The 26214-nt window shown below is 33.0% G+C and overlaps 1 protein-coding gene across 9 annotated transcripts in view; it reads right to left on the minus strand.

Annotated features, from left to right (window-relative positions):
* ANKRD12 (ankyrin repeat domain 12) overlaps positions 1-26214 on the minus strand; it is a 168677-nt gene that overhangs the window by 34525 nt on the left and 107938 nt on the right. For all 9 annotated transcript variants that reach the window (XM_074275126.1, XM_074275099.1, XM_074275060.1 and 6 more), the window contains 4 exons: positions 25526-25672; positions 15821-16024; positions 11934-12076; positions 3102-3249 (listed from right to left, as the gene is read on the minus strand). In XM_074275126.1, coding sequence (XP_074131227.1) covers positions 3102-3249; positions 11934-12076; positions 15821-16024; positions 25526-25672 — 642 coding nt within the window. The remainder of the gene's footprint in view (positions 1-3101; positions 3250-11933; positions 12077-15820; positions 16025-25525; positions 25673-26214) is intronic.

Here is a 26214-nt window from a genome sequence, read left to right on the forward strand (position 1 = left end):
ACTTCTAAATCCTTTTGATGATTGTTTACAATAAAGAACTCATGTGTTATTATAATGAAGTATTGCTTTATAAAGTTATAAAGTTTTTTATACTTACATAGAAATTACACTTATAGAAATACTTTCCAATCATTTCTATAAAGAACTATGTGAGTCTATCAAAGACTAATAACTTAAAAGATGGAAGATATTTTTCATTAGAAAAATAAAACAGGGATAGCTAGATGGAACAATGGACAGAGCACTAGTCCTGAAGTCAGGACTCATTCAGTTCAATTTTTCCATATTTCAATTTCCATGAAAAATTTAGGTGAAATTACAAAAATGTATGTATCTAATTATTAATTCTTAGGCCAAAAGACCTTCCCTTGACTACTATTCTATATGTGTTGTATCTCCATATATAACCTCTTTGTGGCCTGGTATAGCACAGAACTTAACATATAGTTAGGCTTTTTTCATTCATTCATTCATACATACACATGAACACATATGCATAAATGCCAACAAAGAACTTTTTTGAGCTTTGTTAGTGACAGAAGATATTTAGGGGAAAATACCACTGTTTCGTGTCAGGGTGCTAAAGTTAGAGCAACTCTATTCCATGTCCAATTACTCATAAATTTGAATGGAAAATTCAACTGGATGAGGGTAGAGAAGAAATGGAGATACTACATAAAATAATGTTCTGAATCTCTAAAAGGCAGGGGTATTCTATCTTTGATACGCTGCTTCTAAAATAGAAGGAAACCTCCTCTTCATTCCAGGGCAATAGCCTCTTTGGGAAAATCCCTATTTGAGTACCTGAAGAAAATGCTCTACTAAATCTTCCCTCCCACCAAGCAACCAATACTATTCCTTTCCCAGATCACCTGCTGGGTTTGTCTGGCACAGACTCTATACTCTGGGGCTGAGGTTATAATTTTTAAAAGCCATTTTCCCTATTCCCATCCATTTTGTTAAGTAGAAATGGATAGATTAGGATTTGTATTGCAGATTTCATTAAATTATCTTTCCCTGTAAGACCACTCCTTTTCCAAAATTGCCTCTTTCTATTGAGGAATTATTATCCTTCCAAATTCTCAGCTTCCATTTTTTAATCTTTGATGCTTTACTCATCTAAACCTTCTCTCTTCAACATTACCAAATATCTCCTTTGTCTAATTTTCTCATTTGTTATGCTTCATGACCCCTCTTGCAACATCTGATATTTCTCATCACTCTCTTTTCCTAGATAATAACTTTCCTCCCTTTTTTGTTGAAAATGTATAAAAACTCTCATACTTGCACTTCCATTTAGAAAGAGAATTATTAAAAAAAATCTAGAGGAAGAGTTTCACTTATTAACAATATAAGAATGAGCTCATTGTCAGTTTGGGAGAACAAGAGAATGACATCAGGAAAGATGGGGATTGGTGAATTCCAACAAAAGCTTTTGCATAACTAGTGGGTGGGAATAAGCATTTAGTTAGATGAAACATGAATTCACTTTTTTTATTGTAGGGTTCTTAACCTTGTTTATGTCACAGATTTCTTGAATACAATTTGATGAAGCTTAATTAGAGCCACTTATCAGAATCATTTTCTAAATCCTTAAAATATATAAAATTGCAAAAGACATCACTGAGTGAAATACAGCTATGAGTATAGTATAGTGTAGTATATATATATATATAAATGTATACATATATACACACACATATATATGTATGTATATTGTGTACATATGTATGTATATACATACACAATTGAAGTTCATGAATCTCAAGTACCCCAGCATCTACATATGCCAGTGAACCATGGAAACAGAGGATGGAATATAACATAACATTCTCATTGTCTCTCTTGTTATTTGCTTGCATTTTTTTGTTTGTTTGTTTTTCCCTTAGTTTTTATTTTTCTTCCTTCTTGATCTGATTTTTCTTGTACAACCAGATAACTATATAAATATGTATACACATATTGAATCTAACATGTATTTCAACATATTTAACATATATTGTACTACCTGTCAGATGGAGGAGGGGGTGGGGAAAAGAAAGGGAAAATTTGGAACAAAAGGTTATGCAAGGGTCATTGTTGGAAAAATTACCTATGTATATGCTTTGTAAATAAAAACGATTTAATAAAAAAAAAAACTATGGAGATTGAATGTAAATCAAGATACTATGTTCACTTTTTTTTTTTTTTTTTTTTTTTTCTGAATCAAGCAGATTTTCGTGGGACTATCACTTTCCTTCTATCAATGCTGCCTAAAATGATATTAGCTTCTTGGCTGTCATGTGTAATACCACTTATTCACTCTTTTTTTCTCCTTACTTAATAGTGTTTTATTATTTCCAATAACATGTTAATATAGTTTTCAACATCTATTTTTGTAATATTGAGTTCCAATTTTTTTCCTCTTTCCCTTTCTCCTCCCCAAGACAGCAAGCAATCTGATATAGGTTATACGTGTACAATCCTTTTAAACATATTTCCATATTAGTCATTTGTGAAAGAAAAATCAGAGCAAAAGAGAAAACCACAAGAAAGAAAAAACATCTAAACAAAAAAATGAAAATAGTATGCTTTATTCTGCATTCAGACTCCACGGTTCTTCCTCTGGAATGTGAATGGCATTTTTCATCCCAAGTCTATTTGAATTGTCTTGAATCACTGGATTGTTGAGAAGAGCTAACTCTATCATAGTTGATCATCACACAATGTTGCTATTAATGTATACAATGTTCTCCTGGGTCTGCTCACTTCACTCAGCATCCCACAGATTCATTCTTGAACTTAGCTCATAGTTCATCACAACTTGTATGCCTTCTTCACATGAATTATTTTCTAGCCACACATTCCCCAAATGAATTTGTGAACTGGGTTTGCATGGGAAAAAGTTGAAGTATCTTCTCTAGGAGAGAAATGTAGTACCAGAAAACTGGTACTACAGATATACTTCAACACATGTTAAGAAAAAATGCATATTAAACTAATTAGGGGAATAATTTGCTAACATTACTCAAAGAAGGTCAAGAAATTATGAAGCACTCCATAATGCTATTTTAAATATCCAGATAATGAGATGTTCTAACATGTATTCTTATGGAACTAACCTGTGAAGCTCTCATCATCATCAGACAGAGGCACTTCTCTTTTCAGAAGTAGTTCTAACTCCTCTGTCTCTGCTACATCCACTGGTCGTTCCCCATGTTTGTTGGCTTGAAATGCATTTCCACCATGTCGAAGTAGTAGCTTGACAATCTGCAATATTAAGCAATGTAAATTCTTTAAATTCTATAAATGCAATTGAATCCAACCCACATTTATTAAGCACTATTATGTGCATGAATTAAGTACTAAAGGCAATAAAAGTAAGGTATCAGTTCCTGGCCTATGATGACTATGAAATAGATGAATATTATCTAGGGACTTCCATCGTTCAAATTTTAGAAACAATACAAAGAGAATTTACAGATGAATCATAGCTAAGATATTTTTAAAAAATAGACAAATGAGAAGATTCATAATGAATTCAATAACTAAATGTTTTCATGTGATCAACCCAAGATTATTATGAAAAACAGCAAAAAAAAATCACTAAACTACAAATTTTTATCTTACAAAACTAGATAAGATTTATTCAAATGTAAAATGTTAAATTGGATATATGTGAAATAATTGATTTATTATTGCTACTGAACCATGAATATCTAACTATTCAGAAAAAATATTAATTGGAATGACTCAGGCCTATAATATTTGATTTGTATAATAGAATTAGTAAGACCTGAGTTTAATCTAGTCTCAGATACTTACAAATTGTATGAACCTGGGCAACTCACGTAACCTGTTTGCCTCATTTTTTTCAACAATAAAAATAATAGCACCTATCCTGCAGAGTTGTTGTGAAGATCAAATGAGATTATTTGTAAAAAGTACTAAGCACAATGCCCGAAATAGAATAGAAGCTAAACAAATGTTTACTTTTTTCCTCTTCCCCTTCATGATAAAAAGTGTTTTCCCTTGGGTGGTTAAAGGCAAAGAGAGAAGAGGAAAAAAAGTGATAGCTTTTTAATTGCATGTAGCCTATAATTCTAGGCATGTATTTTTTGGGGAAGATGGATCATAGGTGTCCACATTTGTAATTTTATCTATGTTAGGGATCTCCTGGTATAGAAACATATTCAGTAACTGGTCTGCAACTTATTTTAGAGAGGTTAAGTGAGGAAAGGAATAAGCACTTATATATTTCCTACTATGTGGAAGGCAATGTGCTAAGCACTTTTACAAATCTTATTTCATTTGACATCTTATTTGGTTAAGTCACAGGTAATAAGTTATCAATGGCAAACCTTAAACCCAGTCCTGAACTTCAAGGCTAGATCTCTTTTTTGGCAAAGATGGTGGAGTGGTTTACCACTTCCTTTTTCAGCTTTTTTTTTTTTTTGGTGCAAATGAGGAAACTGAGGCAAACAGGTTAAGTAACTTGCCCAAAGTCACATATCTAATAAAGAGTCTGAAGTTAGATTTGAACTTAGGAGGATCAGTCTTCCTGACTCTAGACCCAGAACTTTATCTACTATGTAATAAAGAAATGCTATGTAATGTATGTAAAGGCCATGTAGGCACCCTCGTATATATCTGTTGTAATTAGTAATTAATAGCTTTTCTTGCTTCTAAAAATGGAGTGATCGGTTTGCTATTTCCCTAATGTTCTTTGGAAGGGAATCAAAAAATTGTCTTTTGTTAAAATACCAGCATATGGGGCCATATTCAGAGAATACATCCTCCATAAAATTTCCATTCCAGTGCTTTACTATGGAATGGAGATGACTTTGTGTCCTCTGAGGCCTCATGAGTGGGATAAAAACTATAGAAGTTCCTAGTAAGCAGGAAAAGGTTTGAATATGGTCTTGGTGATAAAAGGTTTAAGGAATAGACCAGTTAAGTTTGGAGAGGCTCTATACCAGGTTGGCTACATGTTGGTGAAGTTTCTGGTCACAATAGTTCTCGTCTTCATTTATCATTTTGTTTGTGCCTTAGAATGTGATTAATTTTTATAAATGTTAAATAAAGAAAATTTCTATTATTTCCACTTCTTATATAGCTTTCAAATCTAATTTTTTTCCAAGTGTTCTATGCAAGCCTGTGAATTCTTGTTTCTCTTTATCTGCTTTGTTATAGTTAGTGTGGTGGTGAAGACACTTTCTATTAATATTATTCTGCCAAAATTCACTTATATTTTCCTTTAAAAATTTAAATGCTTTTGCTTATTCATCTATTTTCCATGTAAATTGTATCTTTAGGAACGATAAAGTTCCTATATTTCTCTCTTAGTAATTTCTGACTTGAATTTAATGTTGTCTAATATCAAGTCTATAACTCCTGACGTTATGGAATAATAAATTTCATTCAAATGGTGATATAATAAAAATTTGAAAACCTGCTTTATATTTGTTTCCTGTAAGAAACCTTTTTTTTCTGTCATATTAGTATCTATTTAAAAACCTCTTCTGATTTTATAGGATAATGCAATCAATTTATGTTTAAAGAATTAACTGCTAAACTTATTTTTTTCCTTATCACACTGATATATTACTTGTTTTTATCAGTTAAACTTAGTTAATCAATTATAACTTAGTTAATTATAACTGAATCGCTTTTAAGGGCACTAGATACAGAATTAGAATTCTGTATCAGATTCCAGATGTGCCTACTTCTATGTGTGACTCTGGGAAAGCCACTTAACCTCTCTGGAGGTTAATTTTTCTCACTTGTAAAGTGAAAGTACTGGAATAGGTCTCTTCCATCTCTAAATCTAAGCTGCTATATTTGCCTGATTAATTAGTTATTATTTTGCTTGCACTGTAGTTGGTAATATATATAGGCATCCCTCTCTGATACTTCATTACAGCAAGGTGGTGATCCTGGGATCCCAAAGGCACCAAGGTTGTTCTAGTACTATTCAGCTCTGCCAAACCAGAAAGGCTTTTGTACAATTTGGACAACAGACTGATTAGAGACAAGCTGACCTACATACAGGGTGGCAGATGATGGATTCTTTGCCTTACTAATCTCTTGGTTTAAAAAAAAAATAAAGAAACAAGATCAAGTACTAGGTCAGAGCAATATCGGTCAGAGCAATATCCTAATTCCTCACCTCCATGTCACTTAGGTATTTTTCTTTAAAAGGTATTATATGATCAGTCCCAATTCTGCTGAGTGAACTAAATGCTTAGGCTGCTGTCTTAGTCCTCTAGTAGTACAAAACAGCCATGAGGAGCTCCTAGTATGCTTAGATTTTGAAAAATGGTAGACAATATTGGATTTACATATATTTTTGCCATGTTTAACATATACTGGATTAATTGGAGAAGGGGTGAGGGGAAAGAGGAGAAACTGGTACACAAGGTTTTATAAGGATCAATGGTGAAAAATTATCCTTGCATATGTTTTGAAAATAAAAAGCTTCAATTTAAAAAAAGTATTAAAAATGGTAGGCAACTTAGGCAAGAGAACTTGGCTCAGCTGATCAATTCAAGGTGTCCTCAATATATATCTTTGTTGAATATGCTTCTGCTATGGCTAATTTCTTTTTGTTACCTTTCAATAAGCTGTGAATGTCTTATTTCACTTCAGTACTGAATATGAAGTACCAGAGTGCTGATTAAGGTCAACCCAGAAGAGGTACCTTTCATGGACATGGTTATGGGCATAATAATTAACAAATAAGGGATACAGTCTATCATAAATGATTAAAATAGTTAATTTTGATTTTGAACATTAGCATGAAATAAATTAATGCAATTAGGATAAGAAAGAAAACTGATAAATAGGGGAAAAATCTTTTACCAAATATCTCAATCTTAAAATGGTCTGATTATACAAGATAAAGGGAATTAACACAAATATCAAAACATCTTCTCAATGAAAACTAGTTAAAGGATACCAAAAAAATTCTCAAAAGGAAATAAAATTTTAATGAATATATGAGAGACTATTCCAAATTAATGAACCTCCTATCTGCTCTTTTTCCTGTTTTGTTTTTGTTTTTAAATAAAGGTATGGCTTCCTTAGTAAGATGGGAAAGGCATATAATGAGAAATGAAAGTTTTTGAACTCCTGAGGGACATACATATTGCCAACTAGGCTTGCATCAGCAGACCTCATTGTTACCTTGCCTGGATTCACTGGCTAACACGTTCCCATTCTCTTTCTTTCCTCATTCCTATGGATACCCAATTACAGAAAAACAAATCTGTCTCATTCCCATTCATCTCAACTTTACCCTGACACTCTATATTCACTTGTCCTTTTCACTGTGTTCTCTAGTCATCCATTACATAATTAACAAGTTTTCTCTCAATTTATACTATTTCCTCTCTTGCTTCTTCCATCTTATGGACTTGCTGATTCCTGGTTCCTTCCATATGACATTGAATCCTTGAATATTCTTTTCAGGATTGGTGAACTTTCACTCAGACTTTTGATTTACTCATCATAGTAAGTAAGGGTGGGCAGGACATTTCTTATTCCCCCACTGCTATAGCTAAACTCTTTTATTCTTAACATTCCACAACCTCTCTTTCATTGAGGATCATGCAATGTATTTTTATCATTCAATCCAGCTGTTCCTAAAGAACTTGGCTTCCTTTCCACTCCAAATCTTGCTCTTATACCAGAAGACTTAAAATACAAACTGAAAATCCCTCAAGTACCTTAATTTCACAGTTCCACAATCTTCTCAAGCCCCATAACCTATTCCTTCACTTCTGTTCACTTCAATACAGAGGTGGTTTACCCTTGAATTTGGAATCGTCATGAGCATTCCATCTCTATGTAATTTGAAATTCCCTTATCATAATTTTTTTATAATTCCATTTTTCTTTATGTCTTTCTTTCTAAACCTAGGTTTTTTTTGTGTTTTTTTTTTTTTTTTTTTTTTTTGTCCTTGTCAGCTATTCTAAGCCATTACTCATGCTCTGGCTATACTCTCTTCCCTTCTCAATATCAAACTCCCTTCTGGGTTTTCTGCTCTATCTTAAAACTCTTGATACTTCTCAGTCTCATCTGATGAATCTTTCAATTATACCAGGTTCTTTAAATGTGGATGTTTCCCATGGTTCAAACACAGATCTTCTTCTCCCTCTATACTATATTACTTAGTGATCTCAGAAGCTTCCGTGAGTTTAATTATCATGTCAATGGAGATAACTATAATTTCCCACCTTAGTTTCTTTCTGAGGTCTCCTAAGGTCCTCTCCCAATTACCCTTCTTTATCCCTGCTTAGAATCTCTGACTTCATCTAAGAGTCTGCTTTTTCCAGAGTTCTACTCAAGTCTACAGATCTAAGATAAAAAAGATTATAAGGAACAGAGGTGGGAAGATCATCAGGAGAGCAAACAAGACCAGCATGGGTCATAAAAAGACCAGAATTTAGTTTTAAGCCTGGTTAAACGGAATTTCTTGGATGGAAGAAGCTGAGTGACTTTTAGCTATAGAGATTGCTTTTCCATTCTCCTTGTTCCCCCAGTGCTTAGCATAATTTCTAATACACAATAGCTAAATAATAAATGCTTGTTGATTTGACTTGAACAATGCATTATTAGTGTTTAATAAATGTTGTCTATTTTAGGCTCTGTTAGTTTTCCTGTTTTGGGAACTGATCAGTCAAATTTTCTGTGAAAATTGTTATAAGAGGAATCAATGCCCTTTTCTCTATCCTCTTTTCTTTTTTTTTCTTTAGGGTTATTTAAATAGTTTTGGGAAGAACTATCTTAATTGAAAGCTATATCTTCTTTTTGCTTTTAAATTTTTCTTTATATTTAATTTTTTTCTTTCTCCTTGGTTTGCAATGTTGACTTTTGCTCTAACAAGTCAACCTGACTGCACACAGATATTATCTTAAATTGTATGTAAACATGCAATTTGCTGGTTATTAAAATAAATTCACTTCCATTCGGGAGAATATTACATAGTACTTTCCACATACTAATTCTTTTCCTGAAGAAGGTTTGTGATGTACAGGATTTTAATTTTTGTGTAGCCAAAAAAGTCACTGGCCTCTCTTATTCCTGACTCCTAAACCACATTTTCCAGCACATTTTTCACCGTCTTCAATTGTGGAGTTAGAACTATTCTACTAAGTAATTGCCTACTAATTTACCTCCCAGAAAAAAGACGTCTCAGGAAATGAGGTTGAACAAAAAAACTTTGTATGTATGTTAACATAGTACAACTATCACATGTTTTAAAACCTAGAGACTGAATCAGAGTTAAGAAGCAATCCTTATAGACAAGGATTAAGGATACTTTCACTTTTTTCCCTTCCTTTGCTAAAATGTTATACTTCCAGTGCTTTTAAACTCTTTAGTTAAGAAACCATAGTTGTCCCTGTGGAATGAACTTGGACTCTGGAAAATTTAATATAAATGTTTCACAAAATCTAGACAAGGTTTAATGAATTTAGGGCATATAAGATTTCCTTTTCTTTCTTCTTCTTCTTTTTTTTTTTTTTTTAATTTCTTTGCCCTTTTAACCACTTTTAATACTCATGGATCTTAGAGTATAGCTCTACTGACATAAATAACCAAAAACAATTTGCATTTTTATTAATCACTAAACTAGAACCTCTGGTAATTGAGGAAAACAAACATTAGTATACAAGTCAGCACTGTGCTATATATCCTGCACTATAGAAAATGGAAAAGACTGAAAGTTATTTTTGGTGTTGTGCCCTTTATGAGATATCTGACATCAAAAGTGATACCGAGATATCTAGTTCTTGGTTGACTGTAAAGGATATTTTCCAATAAATCTCACCAAGATAAACACAATTTACACTTGGTTTCTCATTATTTCCCTTCTCTAGGGTAGCTGCTGAATTCCTACAAAAATATTTATTTGGAAAAACATTTGCTGCTAAATGATAGGGAAATATTGATAGGTAAGATCTCAGTAAATCATCAAGCCCAATACTGTGTTAAGGCTAGAAAAGGTTTAGATTGTGCAAAATCAAAATACTCCCAAGGGGAGGGGGAAGGTGCTATAGCAATATACTTTTACAAAATGCATTTTTGGTGGCAAAGACCTAAAAAAAGCCACAAAATAGCAATGTTTATTGTTAATATAATAAAGAGCTTTAACTTCCTGCTAAGAACTGATTCAATGCTCAGCAGAGATTCAGGAATATATCGATATTTATTAAGTAACTAATGAGCCACCCCTTTGATTTCCAATGCTATGTCACCATAAAAACAGCTGTTAGAAACTTTTTGTACTAATGGATCCTTTTCCTTTTCTTTTGATCTCTTTGGGATATATATCTAGTAATGGTATTACCAGGTCATAAAGTATATATAGCTTTATAACCCTTTGGAGTTAGCAACAAATTGTTCTCCAGAATAGCTGGACTAGTTCACAACTCCACCCACAATGCATTATCCCAATTTGACCATATGTCTTCTAACATATTATTTTCCTTTTCTATAATATTAGCCCATCTGATAAGTGCAAGGTGGTAGTTCAGAGTTGTTTTAATTTGCATTTCTCTACTCAGTAGTGATTTACAGTATTTTTTCAAGTGATTTCTTTTGAAAACTCCTTGTTCGTATTCTTTGACCATTTATCAGCTGGGAAATGGCTTTGTATTTATAAATTTGGTTTAGTTCCCTATATATTTGAGAAATGAGGCCTTTATTGGAGAAACTTGCAATAAAATATCTTCCCCCAATTTTGTTTTTCTTCTAATTTTGGCTGCATTAGTTTTGTTTTTGCAAAAGCTTTTTAATTTTATATAATCAAAATTAAATATTTTACTTTCCCTGATCCTCTCTATCTACTGTTTGGTTATAAACTCTTCCCTTATCCATAGATCTAACAGGTTTCCATTCTCCTTTAAATACATTTTCAGATATGACTGATGGGGGAATCAGTTTTGTTGGATTTATTTAGGTATGGATTGAGGGATTTATTGTTTAGCTTTATTTTTTCTTTAACTTGCTCAATGGAAGGTAGGATAGAAGGGAAATAGGCCAGTATAATTTTAAAAAAATTGTCATTTAAAAATAAAACAATAAACTATTAAAACCCCCAAAACATTATAAAAGGGAGGAGGAAAAGGGCCTAATGGTACAAAAATATTCATAGGTGCTTATAATAGAACCTCTCCCCCTCCCCACAAAACTGGGGAACAATTTCTACGTCCAACAACTGGAGAAGAGCTGGATAAGTTATCATGTTGTAATGCAATGAAATAATATGGTACCCTAGAAAGAGAAAGTAAATACTAGTTTTAGAGTCAGAATGTCTGGGTTCCTATATGTAGACTATTCAGAACACTGCCTGTTTGATATTTACTATAATATAATATTATCATCATTTTTAAAAATCATAATGAAAATTTGTCATGCTTAATATGCACATTCATGCTTATAATTAACAATGAAGAATAATTTATATAATGTCATATCCAGTATTTTTCTGTTAAATATATATGAAATATTTTTAAAAATTAGGTCTAAATTTTAGACGTATAAGTATTTTGAGTGTTCTCTAGGTTACTTTTCAATAAAGAAAATCTCTCTAGAAAATGGGGAATATGACATTCTTTTACAAATAAAAATTTCTCTTTTATGTTAATATTCATCTGCTAGAACTTCAGGATTTTGGCATTAAATTCTTTGTAAGACTGGAATTTATGGTACTTATGATATTTATGAAAATTCAATCACCAATACAAAAAAGGTCTTGATTATATTAAGGTATCACTAGGGTTCTGAAAACATTAAAACAAAAGTTTTGAAAAGCTGTTTTTCAATACTGAAGAGATGCCAATTCAAAAAAGGATGTGAAGAATTAAGGAATAAATATAAGTCACAAGAATCAATTTCTGAGCTACATATAATTCTTGGAATTTTGCTTAATTATTGTCTATTATACTTACATCTCTGTGCCCACTACTAGCTGAATCATGGAGTGGTGTATCATCATCTAATCCTTGTGTGTTAACATCTGCTCCAGCTGCTATGAGAATTTTAGCAACATCATAGTATCCAACATTACAAGCTTCATGTAATGGTGTCCAACCTAAAGTTTGAACATTAAATTAACATTAAACCATTATGTATGAAAACAATATAACATATATGAACACAAGCACAGAACATAAACTGCTTTAAGAAAGCACTTGGAAAACATTTTGCATATATTATTTACAACCCTATGAGGCAGGCACTCTTATTATCTCCATATTACCCATGAGGAAACTGAGGTTAATTAAGATTAAAACACCTACCTATTGTAATTAAGTGTTTGAGATGGAGATTAAAATTCAGGCCTTCCTGAAATGAAATTCTTTATATACTATACTACCTTGATGCCTGCACATTATCATATAGTATATACAGTATGTGTATATGTGTATATTTTCTCTCTCTCTCTTGCACATGCCTACCCCTTTTCTCTTTTTTCTTAAACACTATAACTAAGAAAAATGCTAAAAAAGCTAATTGAGGAGCAGCTAAATGATGCAGTGGCTAAAGCACTGGCCCTGAAGTCAGGAGGACCTGAGTTCAAATCTGCCCTCAGACCCGTAATACTTCCTCACTGTGTGACCCTGGACAAATCACTTAATCCTAATTGCCTCAGAAAAACAAACAAACAAACAAAAACCAAAACAAAAAAAAACAATTGAAAACATCACATATAAATATTATTTCATGAAAAACTTTAAAAATTCATTTATGTAGGTCAATGATCATGCTCTGTGTTAATTTTCTAAGCTAAAAGGTGTTTTTTAAACTGGAAATGTCAGTCAAAAATTTCAAAATAAACAGCTTGACCATTGTAAACACAGTTTAAAGGGAAAATAAATTAGCAGAAAGTTAAAAAAAAAACTATGAAGATAGTTGCAAGAAGAATGAAATGAAGCAAAGGTTAAAAATTGCTCCAGTTTAAATTTTATTATGTATTTATTTAGCTTGGGCTGCCCTTGGAACATATATTTTTAAGTAAGAAGAACTCTGCATGAAAGAAATTACAAGGAATCAAATTAATTTTTACATTAGGAAACAATATTGGATACTGGATAAAGAGGCAGCCCTGAAGTCAGAAAAACCTGGTTTCAAATCCCATGAGACATAGATGGAAAGGTTGTATGAACCTGGGACAATGAAGGACTCAGGGAGACTTCAGGGAGCCTTTAAAGGCCCCTCTCTAAACCTAACCAATTTCTGTCACTGCACTGAAGTTCTTTATACCAAAGAAATCACAGATCTAGTTAAATAAAATTTATTTAGACTTAGGCAGGGACGATATTTATCTTGCTCTAAGTGAAGGCTTTGCAAAGCAATTATTAAGTATAAATGAAATTTCAGGAAGATTACCAAACCTTCTTAACTCCATCCTTCCTCTAACCCAAGGCAAAGAATCCAGTAATAATTAACTTTTATTCTAGTCATTTAAAAAAAAAAGGTCTACTTGGATCTTAGTTTAAAAACTTGTAGGTAGTCATTAGTTTAAATTAGCATTTTTGAACAAAAATGCCTTTATTTGAAAATAGTTTATTTTCTCCTAAACAAAAGAGACTGAGGTTTCACAAGTCTTTAAAAATTGCCCTGTTTATATTAGAAACTAAAATACACACCACTAATTCAAGTAAACAATGTCAAATAAAATATTTTTTAAATTTTAAGTGTTTACATTTTATAGTAGGGGCAGGAACTTATTTATCTTACATGGAAAAGTGAAAAAATATATACATAAAGTTATCTCTGATGGGGGAGAAAGGTTTGGAAATGGCAAGATATTAGACACTTGAGAGATCAGAATAGACCTCTAATTTTTAAAAAAGGGCACTTGGACAGGGTCTTGAAGGAAAATGGGAATTCTAGTGGAGGTGAGAAGACAAAGAATTGTAGGTTTAAGGATAAGTCTGTGTAAAAGGCATGTCAGTCAATCAATAAACCTTTATTGAGTACCTACTATGTGCTAGGTGCTGGGGATAGAAAAAGAGATAAAAAATAATCCCTGTTCTCAAGAAACTCTGTCTGATGGGGAAGAAGGTGGTATGATGCATGTCAGGAACAATAAATAGGCCAGTTTAGCTGGGAAGTAAAATTTGTGAAGATACATAATAAATGCAGCTAGAGCCATATTTTGAAGTTTTAAATACAAAACAGAGGAATTTGTATTATCCTAGAGATCCAGACTACATTTCCATAGGTATATGTAAGTGCAATTGTGTATGTGTGTACATACATACATATGTATGTATATTTGAATTCTTCCCAGTAAAATGTAAGCCTCTTGAAAGCAGAAATTGTTTCATTTTTGTCTTTTAATTCTAGTGCTTAACATGGTACTTGGCACATAAGTTATTAATAATTACTTATTTAATGGAATTCTACAAACTAGAGAATGAGTATATATGTACAGTGTGTTCATGAGGTATTCATTTGAGGTTTGGTATAGGAACATGAGAGTGCACATATACAATAGCATATTTGCATAGTAGGTGGCAATGTGTTCCTTCTAAACAGCAACAAGTAAAATCTAAGGCAATGGAAGAGAAGACACAATAGAATCAGTTTTCCTCAGTGCCCATCTTGAGCAAACCTTTGTCTTTTCTTGTCCTTTCTAGCCCCTTTAAGTGAGCTTTTGATACTAGATAGCATAGCAATAAACTTTATGCACTGTTCTGCCCAATTCATGGGGTTCCAACTCCTTAGAAGGAGGTAGTATTGAAAGCACAAATGGAGCTTGGAAAGTGAGGTTGGGAGTATTACCAGGAATTGTAATACCATGATATAATGGAAAAGTACTGAGCTAGGAATGAAGAGACCTAAGTTCTAGTCTTGGTTCTGCCAAGGAATGCCTAAAATCTATTAGAGTACAATAATCTAGACGTCTTGGTTTTTAGTGAGTCTGATGATTCTTAAAGTTAAGTCAACTTGAGGTGTTCACAATGTCTATATCCTTATTGAATATGTTTTTCCTGCTATGGGTAAGTAAATATCTTTTCTATTTAACTGTTGAATAACATACAAATATTTAATTTTGTTCTAATATCAAACTGAAACAAACAGAAAACACAAAATGGCTCAAGTTAGGTTTAGTCTAAAATATCTAAGTTTCTGAGCTGATTTCTACCTCTGAATGTATGTCTTCACTACAAGTAGTGATGGTAGGTTTTAGGTTTCTCTAGATCATTGAGGTTCTTCACAGGGCTGTATCTTCAGGATATTCTATGACATCTACTGACACAGTGCCATAGAATTCAGAGCCTGAGGTGTCCTAGTCTGAATTCTGTCATACCTAGAACAGTTGTTACTGGGCTTCTTTGTTTCCAAGGTTCACATTGTGGGATTTGGAGCTTTCTTGAGAGAGTTCTATGCCTTGTGTTCACTGAATATACTTGTAGGTTCAGGTATTTCTGTTTGTGCCAAGAAGTTTCCTATACCAGCCTTGACTATACCTATACCAGTGTTGACTTTTTTTTGGAGTTTCCCTTTCTTGGGTTTTTGAGTGCCTTTTTTTGCATTTCAGGGGAAAAAGAGGTAAAAGTCACATAAAACAGTTCTTCCCAGGATGTCTTGATCACTATTGTTTCACTCATATGTTTAGGTTTTTGTTGAAATAACAATCTGTGGAATCCAGACTGCCTGCCTGCCTCTATCTGTTCAGATAGCCACCATAGCCAGAAGTCCTTTGCAATAAATTTTTTTAATTAAAAATTAAGGAAGCAAATACTTACTGGCATATGGCAGTATAGATAGAAATTTTTAGTATATATTCAGGTCCAGTTATACCAACGTTGAATTTCCAACTTACCTGCAAAATCTTTCACATTCACATTTGCCCCTAAACTTATTAACTCTTTGACTTGTTTCACATCTCCCCGAATAGCTGCCATGTGCAAAGGTGTCTCTCCACGCTCATTTCTTTTGTTAACTTTGTCCTTTTGTCGTGATGAGGAACTGGGAGCCTTCTTTTGTGCTGCTGGTGTTGTCTGTGAAGGATGATTTGGGGTGGAATCTATAAGTAAAAATAAAGTCAAAACTTTTAAAAAGTGGGACTTATGAGGCTTGTTTTGCTTTGGGCTATTAAAGCCTTCAATAAACATTAGTGAAACTCTGACAGGAATGAACAATGTATACATAATTTTATTGTTCTACCACAAGAACAGTATTAATTCTTTGTATAGCATTGCATATTTAATTTCTTGGAAAATTGGTTTAACCATACCCTAAAAATTTTTTCCTTAAGAATATAAAATTTTATATAAACTGATATAAAGAAATTCTACAAAATATTATTAATATACTTAAAAGACACTACATTAAAGCATCAAGTATAATAAGAGGAGCTAAGAACACTATTAACTCCTTCTAGGCTTGTGCTTTCAACAAGTATATTAAGATTCTCCTTTATGAAACTTATAACTGAGCTAATGTAGCTATGTATAAGCCATAGGGAGTTTGTATTATGTTATCAATGATACCATAAAATGAATGATTAAAGATTTTCATAATCATAAAAGGAGTTAGACTGGTCATGAAAGGAGAAGAAAAACCAATGAAAAATGAAAAAAAAACAAATGATATATGTGAAAACCTTGAGGCAATATAAAAATAGAAAGGAAGACCTCCATGAAGTTGTGTATATCTTTTGTATTAGAATCATGAGAAACTGGTATATGAACTGCACAGGAAAGTATAGCAGATTTACACTGTGATACAATATGATAAGCACAGTGGGATTTTGGAATCTTTACAATTTTCAGTCAATTCTGTAATGTGAAAAATTTATAGATGTAATTCAGTCATTTTCAATCATACTTTCACTCTTTTCACTTTTCAATCACTCTTTGTGACCTCATCAGGAGTCTTTTTAACAGAGATAATGGAATGAACTGCCATTTCCTTTTCCAGTTAATTTTTACAGATGAAAACACTGAGGCAAACTTTACAGATGAAGATACTTGTCCAGGAAAACAAAGTTACTATGTGAGATTTGATTTGAATTTAGGGAGAGATGTCTTCCTGATTCCAGGCTTAGCACTTGTGAAAATCCTCTTTTTTATTTCCAATGTTATCATCAAAGTTGCCCCCAATTTTTGTATAGTTTAATTTCAAACATTTTATATAGCTGATAAAGCAAGCATCTGGACCAGTAGTTCGCAGTGGTTTTTTATGTGTGGAAAAGTTTATTATTTACCTCTTAAATATGACCCAAGAATGAATATACAAAAGGAATATGTAAATTGCTAATAATATAGAATATATTAGCAAACTATAGCTTGTAGGCTGCCTTTAGCCCACCATCTGTTTCTGCAGGTCAGGTAGCAAGCTAATAAAATTAAATTGTATAATATTTTAAAATGTAAAAATGATTCTTATTATACACTGTAGTGAGGCTAAATTTGAACCTTAAGACATAGTTTGCTGATCCTTGATGTAGAACATATATATTCATAAACTTTTACTGGAAAATACAAATATGCTCTTGAAATTACATTTTTTTTACAATTCACATTTTTAAAATGTAAGAATTACATAATCTCCACCCTGGAAGGGAATCAGAGAACAACATACTCAGTAATGTTAGGGATAAGTTCTGGATACTTCTGGAAAAGAATGTCCATTCTAAGCTTCTGATTACTTATATCATATTGCTACCTGCTTAGGGTACTGACATGCTATGTTATTCTAGGATCTAGGGAAAGCTGAGACTATGGATCTACAAGTTTTCAAGTGCTTCAAAAGTAATCTGATTCAGGGCAAAGTCTGACCACTGCCCTCCTGGTTTAAACTCTGCAATTTCCTAACTGAATTTTGGGTCTGAGAAACACATCTATGCAATCATCCCTGAACGGAATTTCAGTAGCCTGCTATTAGGCTTAGCCACTATCAGTCCAGTTGAAAACTTCTGCTGATTCAGAATGACAGACCTATAGGCTCCCTTTTGGCCTAGATTTCATGTTCTGATTATTTTACCATAGGCTTCATATTGGGCTAAGAGCTGGATATGAGATCTTGCTCTAATCTGAGAGTCAAAACAAAATAGCTATTGCTTGATTGTACACTTCTTTCTCATTTAGTACCTAGTCTAGGTTCTGTGACTATTCCTTCAATATGCCATTCTACCACTAGGTTCAGGTCCCCTCTTCAGTCTGCCCCAAATCATGGTGATTTGGAACCGCATAGTGAGTAGCAGTGCTATTCTTGGATCCTGCATGAGTTTGTTGTTATTTCTTGATCTGATGCAAATCTTTGGGCCTCTTCCAGTCTCTGTTTTAGAATACTCTGCATGGCTATTACCAGCTAGACCCCTTTCTAGGGCTTGCAGATCTCTCTATTTCTTTGTGCTAAACAATACTAAAACAATAACTCATTGATTTTTTCTGGGATTCCCTGCTCAGAATTCGGTGGAATACATTTTTTTTTATCCTTTTGTGAAGTTTTATGGAAGACCTCAGTTTCACTTTTTCCTGCTATTCTAACCTCTTAGAGCCTTTCATCCCCCTTTCTGTCAATTTATTTTCATATGACACTGATTTCTAGGCTCTTTTCATTTTGTTTGTTCTCTCTCTTATCAATATTTGTGGTATCCAGAAATTTTTTTCAAAAAAAGTAAAAGATCTGCAATCTGACTGAAACAAAGTAGAGTAGAATCATATCTCTACTTCTGGACATATTGCTTTTCTAAATGTAAGGATTGCATTAACTTTCTTGGTTGCCATATCATACTCATATTGGTGAGATCTTTTTTTCAGAAAAACTGAAGATAAAAACTGTTGTTATCTTATTCTTGTAGGAAGCTAGGTAATACAATAGGTAGAACCCTGGGTCTGGATTCAGGAAGATCAGAATTCAAATCCAGACTCAGACAATTACTAGCTGTGAGAGCAAATTAACTTAATCTCTGCCTCAGTTTTGCTATAAAATGTAATAACTTTTTTCATTTTTTTAAACAGTTGCTGTGAGGACCAAATGTGATATTCATAAGGCATTTATCCCAATGTCCAGAATATAGCAAGCCCTAAATAGTTATTCCTTTTTTGTAAAATTCATCTTTTCAAATCACATCTAACATGCTATTTTTAGTCCTATTACATTTACTTTTATGATTTACCAATTTCATGGATCATTCTGTTTTCATGCCCTGTGCTGCTCATGATAAGTATAAACCAAAAAAGAAACAAAACAACAACAACAAAAAAACACAACACCACAAAAAACCCAACAAAAACAAAATCACAATAAAGATAACTGTAGCATATGGAAAACATGTGTTGCATGATATACCAATGCTCTTAACTGCTAGATCCAATGCTCTTTTCTCAGTCCCTATTCTTCTTGGCTTCTCTGTTACATTTGACTGTTGACCATCTTCTTCTGGAGATACTTTTCTCTCTGGGTTGGTTTCCTAGCTGTCTAACTTCTTTGTTAGCTAATTAACTACATCACACTCTGACTTCAAGTACTCCTCAAAGTTCTGTTCTAGATTATCTTCTCCTTCACTTTTTAATTAGCAATCTCATTAGCTCATTTGACAGCTTAAGTATTATCCCCAAAGACAACTGAAAGTTCTATATCCAACTTCATTCTCTTTCCTTAACTCAGTCTGGTCTACTGAACATTTCAAACTGGATGTCCCAGAGATTATCTTGAACTCAATACATCTAAAATTGAATTTATCTTTCCCCTAAACTTTCCCCTCTTCCAAATTTATCTATATTTTGTTTTGTTCTTCACTTTCCCCCCACATTTCTCTATTACTCTCCAAGGAACCATTATTCCTCTAGTCTCTCAGGTTCATAGTATTGTTTATCTTTTTTCTCACTCTATTTCCAATGAATTGCCAATTGTTGCTGTTTTTACCTTCACATTATCTCTTGAATCTGATGCATTCTTTTTACTTACATACCTATCACCTTAATTTAGGCTTTCATTACTTCTTACCTAGATTTTTACAATAGCCTTCTAACTGCCTCAAGTCAATCTATCTTTTAAGTGACATGGGATATAATTCCCCATTCTACATCCATTCCAACATACAGATAAACTAGATTTATCTATGCTCCTCAGAGAAGATAGTCATCCCATCTCCATTGCTTTTGTACCCCTCCCTTGCCTGAAATGCATCCTTTCCCTGACTGCTGCTTCATAAAGCTCCCCCTCTTCCTTTAAGATACTATTCTGGAACCAACTTTTGCATAAAGCCTGAACTGTAGTGTCTTGCTTCTGATATTCTACTTGTATTTAATTATTTTGTTCTATATTTTTCATGTTGAACTTTTTTTTTTTAATGAATTTGTTTTCTCCCCATCAGAAGGTACACTCATTACAGATAGCTTCATTCTTTGGACTTGTATGTCCAGCGCCTAGTATAGTTCTTGGCAATTAGTAGGTGCTTGATTTACTGATCTTCATTTGGTGGATTAAAGGTGAAACTTCAGAGTTGTTTTAATTTGAATTTCTACTTATAGTAATTTATGACATATTTTTCTATGGTTGCTAATAGTTCTCTTCAAGATTATCTTCTTAAAATTTTTTGACTAATTATCTGTTGGAGTAGTACAGAGGTTTGCTGTGGGTTTTTTTTTTTTTTTTTTAACAGTGAACCACAATTTGAGAAACATGTAATTGAAAAGTATAGAGAATAAAAGATCCCATGGTGTTTACCAAAAATAAATAAATAAAAGGATTTAAAAGCAGAACAAAATACTAGTTTTTAAGAGCTCTCCTCAAATGGTTTCTTGTGCATACTGATAGTTGTCCTTCATTCTTGAAGTGGACTAAAACAACATTATTATGTTGAAATCAAGATAGTGTGTCTGACTGGCTCATCAGATAAATATGAGCCTGAAATGCTCTACCACAACATGAACCATATAATCCACATGAACATGTGAAGTGAAGATTGCTTTAAATTTGTGCATCTCATATTTCTTTTGAAATATTTTAGTTCTGCTTTGCTCATAATGAACAATATCTTTTTTTATGTGGACACTCTATATTGGTTGGTTAGTTTCTTTTTAGAGAGGCCTTAAGAGTATCCTTGTAGCACTTCTTTCTGACTTCTATGTGAATACTTTCCTTGTGTAAATTCTCTGTAAGGGAGTTTTCTAGGCAAACGTATGTTTGGCATATGTGGCCAGCTAATTGGAGCTGCACTCTCTTTGGTAGAGTCTGAATGCTTTGGTAGTTTAGCTCAACAAGGATCCTCAATGTCTGATGTCTTATATTGCCAGATGATCTTCAGAATATTTCTAAAACAATTCAAATGAAAGTGATTTGTTTTCCTAGCGTGATGCTTGTAGACTATCCAGTTTTCATAGGCATACAACAATGAGTTCAGCAGACTTTCAGTTTGGTAGTCAGTCTAATAATACTTTTCTCTTTGCTTCAGAACTCTTAACATTGAGCTAGTTATGGTAAAGTATGCCTCAATCTCATAACATATATGTATATCCTCAGAAAATATGCTGCCAACATTCTTATATATCACCAACAAAATGCAACAGCAAGAGATACAAAGAGAAATTCCATTCCAAACAAATGTTGAGAGTATAAAGTATTTGGGAATCCATCTACCAAAGAATAGTCAGGAATTATATGAGAAAAATTACAAAACACTTGCCACAAAAATAAAGTCAGATTTAAATAATTGGAAAGACATTCAGTGCTCTTGGATAGGCCGAGCGAATATAATAAAGATGACAATACTCCCCAAACTAATCTATTTATTTAGTGCTATACCAATCAGACTCCCAAGAAACTATTTTAATGACCTAGAAAAAATAACAACAAAATTCATATGGAAGAATAAAAGGTCGAGAATTGCAAGGGAACTAATGAAAAAAAAGTCAGAGGAAGGTGGTCTAAGTGTACCTGATCTAAAGCTATATTATATAGCAGCAGTCACCAAAACCATTTGGTACTGGCTAAGAAATAGAACCGTAGATCAGTGGAACAGATTAGATACAAAGGACAAAAAAGGGTACATCTATAGCAATCTAATCTTTGACAAACCCAAAGATACCAACATTAGGGAAAAAAATTCATTATTCGGAAGATACTGTTGGGAAAACTGGAATGGTGTATGGCAGAAATTAGATATGGATCCACACTTAACACCATATACCAAGATAAGATCAAAATGGGTCCATGATTTAGGCATAAAGAATGAGATCATAAATAGATTAGAGGAACAGAGAATAGTCTACCTCTCAGACCTGTGGAGGAGGAAGGAAGTTATGACCAGAGGAGAACTAGAGATCATTATTGATCACAAAATAGAAGATTTTGATTACATCAAACTAAAAAGTTTCTGTACAAACAATACTAATGCAAACAAGATTAGAAGGGAAGTAACAAATTGGGAAAATATTTTTAAAAGGAAAGGTTCTGACAAAGGTCTCATTTCCAAAATATATAGAGAACTGACCCTAATTTATAAGAAATCAAACCATTCTCCAATTGATAAATGGTCAAGGGATATGAACAGACAATTCTTAGATGATGAAATTGAAACTATTTCCACTCATATGAAAGAGTGTTCCAAATCACTACTGATCAAAGAAATGCAAATTAAGACAACTCTGAGATACCACTACACACCTGTCAGACTGGCTAAGATGACAGGAACAAATAATGATGAATGTTGAAGGGATGTGGGAAAACTGGGACACTAATACATTGTTGGTGGAGTTGTGAAAGAATCCAGCCATTCTGGAGAGCAATTTGGAACTATGCCCAAAAAGTTGTCAAACTGTGCATACCCTTTGACCCAGCATTGCTGTTATTGGGATTATATCCCAAAGAAATACTAAAGAGTGGAAAGGGACCTGTATGTGCCAAAATGTTTGTGGCAGCTCTTTTTGTTGTAGCTAGAAACTGGAAGTTGAATGGATGTCCATCAATTGGAGAATGGTTGGGTAAATTGTGGTATATGAAGGTTATGGAATATTATTGCTCTGTAAGAAATGACCAGCAGGAGGAATATAGAGAGGCTTGGAGAAACTTAAATCAACTGTTGCTGAGTGAAATGAGCAGAACCAGAAGATCACTATACACTTCAACAACAGTACTGTATGAGGATGTATTCTGATGGAAGTGGAAATCTTCAACATAAAGAAGATCCAACTCACTTCCAGTTGATCAATGATGGACAGAAATAACTATACCCAGAGAAGGAACACTGGGAAGCGAATGTAAATTGTTAGCACTACTGTCTATCTACCCAGGTTACTTATACCTTCAGAAGCTAATAATTAATGTGCAACAAGAAAATGGTATTTACACACATGTATTGTATCTAGGTTATATTGTAACACATGTAAAATGTATGGGATTACCCGCTGGAGGGAGTGGAGGGAGGGAGGGGATAATTTGGAAAAATGAATAAAAAAAAAAGAAAAAAAAAAAAAAAGAAAATATGCTGCCAAAATAGATGAACTTATCCACAGTATTCACTATTTCTTCATTTGCTGTAACTGATGGAGGACTTGTGTTTTCTAGGTGTTAATTGTTAGGCCAATATTATCACAGGCAGCAGAAAATTAACCCAGTTTCTCTCTTAATTCACTGCTGGCAAGAGTCTTGTCAGAGTCCTCTGTAATAGACTGATCCTTCACCTGGAAGATGATCATCTATCCAAAAGTCAGTGTGGCTTTTCACAAAGTGCCAAAGAATGGATGATATGGTGTTTGCTGCCCTACAACTCCAGAAGGAGCAGAAGAACACAGGTCTGTTCACAATATTCCTAGATCTGATCGAGGTCTTCAATACCATCAGAAGTGAGGGCTTATGGAAAATTATGGCAGAACTTGTTTGCCTGGAGAAGTTTAACAGTTTTCAAGCACGATGGGCATGCTTGTAGGAGTTGTGGTTAATAGATGATGTTCTCATACTTTCCAATGAAGTGAAGCAAGGCTGTGCTTGCTTCCATACTTTTTAGCATGAGGTTTAGCAATGTTGTCTTGTGCATATATTAGAATGATAAAGGCAATCAGAGTAAATTGTGAAATGACTCTGAAGTAATCTATCAATGATCTTCAAATTGAAACAACCACTGGCCTTTCCTTAGTCTTTATCTTTCTTGATCTCTTTGAAGCAGTTCATACTGTTGACCATGTCTTACTTTTGTACATTTTTTTCTCCCTGGATTTTTAGAATACTGCTTAGTTATGGATATCTTCCTATCTTAATTTCTTTTGTAGACTCATCAGCTATATTCTTTTCTTAATGCCTAGGAGTAATCCAGGGTTCTGTACTGGCCTCTCTTCTTTCTTTATATTGTCTGTCAGAGTATTTTTATCAGTTCCCAAGGATTTAATTTCATTTCCATTCAGATGATGCCTAAATCTCAAATAATATCCAGTCCTGATCTTTCATCTGTAGTCCAGTTCTATCTTGGATTGCCTACTTGACATTTCCTCCTGGGTCACAAAACTGCATTGTGTCAATGGAAGGACTTGAATAAGGGTTTCCTGAGTACCTTTGTCCATGATGCCATACTGCCTCCTGGATATTCACACAGAGCTTTTTAATGTTTTCAATGAACTATATACACATTATCTCATTTAAGTCTCACAATAAAATTTTAAATAAGGTATTATATCTGCTATTATCCCCAATAAGAAATAGGGAAACAGGGGCTTCAAGAGGGTAACTAGCCTATGCTGCAAATCTAGAAATACCTGAGGCAACCTGGAACCCAGATTCCACATTCAGATCATTATTCCCCAAACTATGCTATCTCTCAGAAAATGCAAAAAAAAAAAAAAAAAGACTGAAAAGAAGGTCTCTGAAACACAAAGTAAACTCTCTGTGGGAGTCTATGAAAGAACCTAGACAAAAGTAACACACGAGAAACTGGCATGGATAGACTGTATAATCTTCACTACTGGAAGAAAATATTCAGAAAAGATCTATGTGAAAATGCTGACATTAAATTGAAATGTCATCTGATTTTATGGAATGATGATTAATTTGTAAGTACATTGATACTGCTAGAAATGATTTCAAACAGGACTTCTAAAACTGTATATGATGATTTGATTACAAAGTTTAAAGTACATTATATTATTAAAAGATTAATAGAAAAAATTGAATTATGCTTCTTTATCAAAATAGCATTAGTAGGGAGCCAATGAATTAAAGGATGGAAATATTCAATTTTAGAAATAATTTTATGAAAACTTTTTAAAAATCTGAGGTATATGTAGGAAAAATTACATGGTACTTTCATGGAATATAAAATGGAAAGAAAATCATCGAAATCTTCTTTTACTATTACTACTGATAGTATTTTAACATAAAATTAGAATTCTTAGAGGTTATCTAATCTTTAAAAATAAAAAATACAAAATAATACATATGAAATGTTAAAAAATATACACATTGATGCTAAAGGCAATTGCAGAAAAAGGTTCATATATTTCAAGTTTTTATTTTAACAAGTAAACACAGGATTACGTGTTAATGAGGAAAATCAAAGGAGTAATTCATAGGAACTTAAAATCATCACCTGGACTGTTGTCTCTTGCTGTCATCTGCATCACAAGGGCCATCTGTTTGCGTTCAGATAATGGGTAACCAAAAAGAATGCTAACAGGTGTTGATTTTTTATTTCCAGCCTCCTTTTTGGTTTTCTTCTTCTCTGGGCCTTCTTTCTCTGGAAATATTAATATATATGATTATGAAACAATTAAGTAGTCAAAGAAAAAAAAGAGTTATATTCTTTCTAAAGTATTTAAGCTATTAAAATTTAAAACTATGCTGAGACTTTGGAACATCCTGTACCTGTGCAAAAGAAATGTAAACTTCTGTTTGAACTGTTTGAAAACATCTTTTTAGTAGATGAGTTCAAAGCACAATTTAATATAAGAATGTTTCTTAAAGATTTTTAACTTTTTTTTAGAGTTCACAGACTATATCAGCTAAATTATTCTGAAAATGTTTTGCATCTTAATGATTTCTTTTATCAAATTTTAACAACCTCAAGTAACCTCCCTTCTCTATTTCTTAATTTTATACAATCTTCTTTGCTTTTGATAATTTATAATCTTTCCCTTTAACTAATGACTTACAAGCCCCACACAAACATATTTTTCTTTAAATCTGATAACGTTATAACTTCACAGTTATTTTGGTTGATCTAATAAAGATCTTCTATGCTTTCAGAAACCAAGATTTCAAAACATTTTAGACAGATTC

Source organism: Sminthopsis crassicaudata, chromosome 1, assembly GCF_048593235.1.
Source record: "Sminthopsis crassicaudata isolate SCR6 chromosome 1, ASM4859323v1, whole genome shotgun sequence".
NCBI classification, from domain to species: Eukaryota; Metazoa; Chordata; class Mammalia; order Dasyuromorphia; family Dasyuridae; genus Sminthopsis; species Sminthopsis crassicaudata.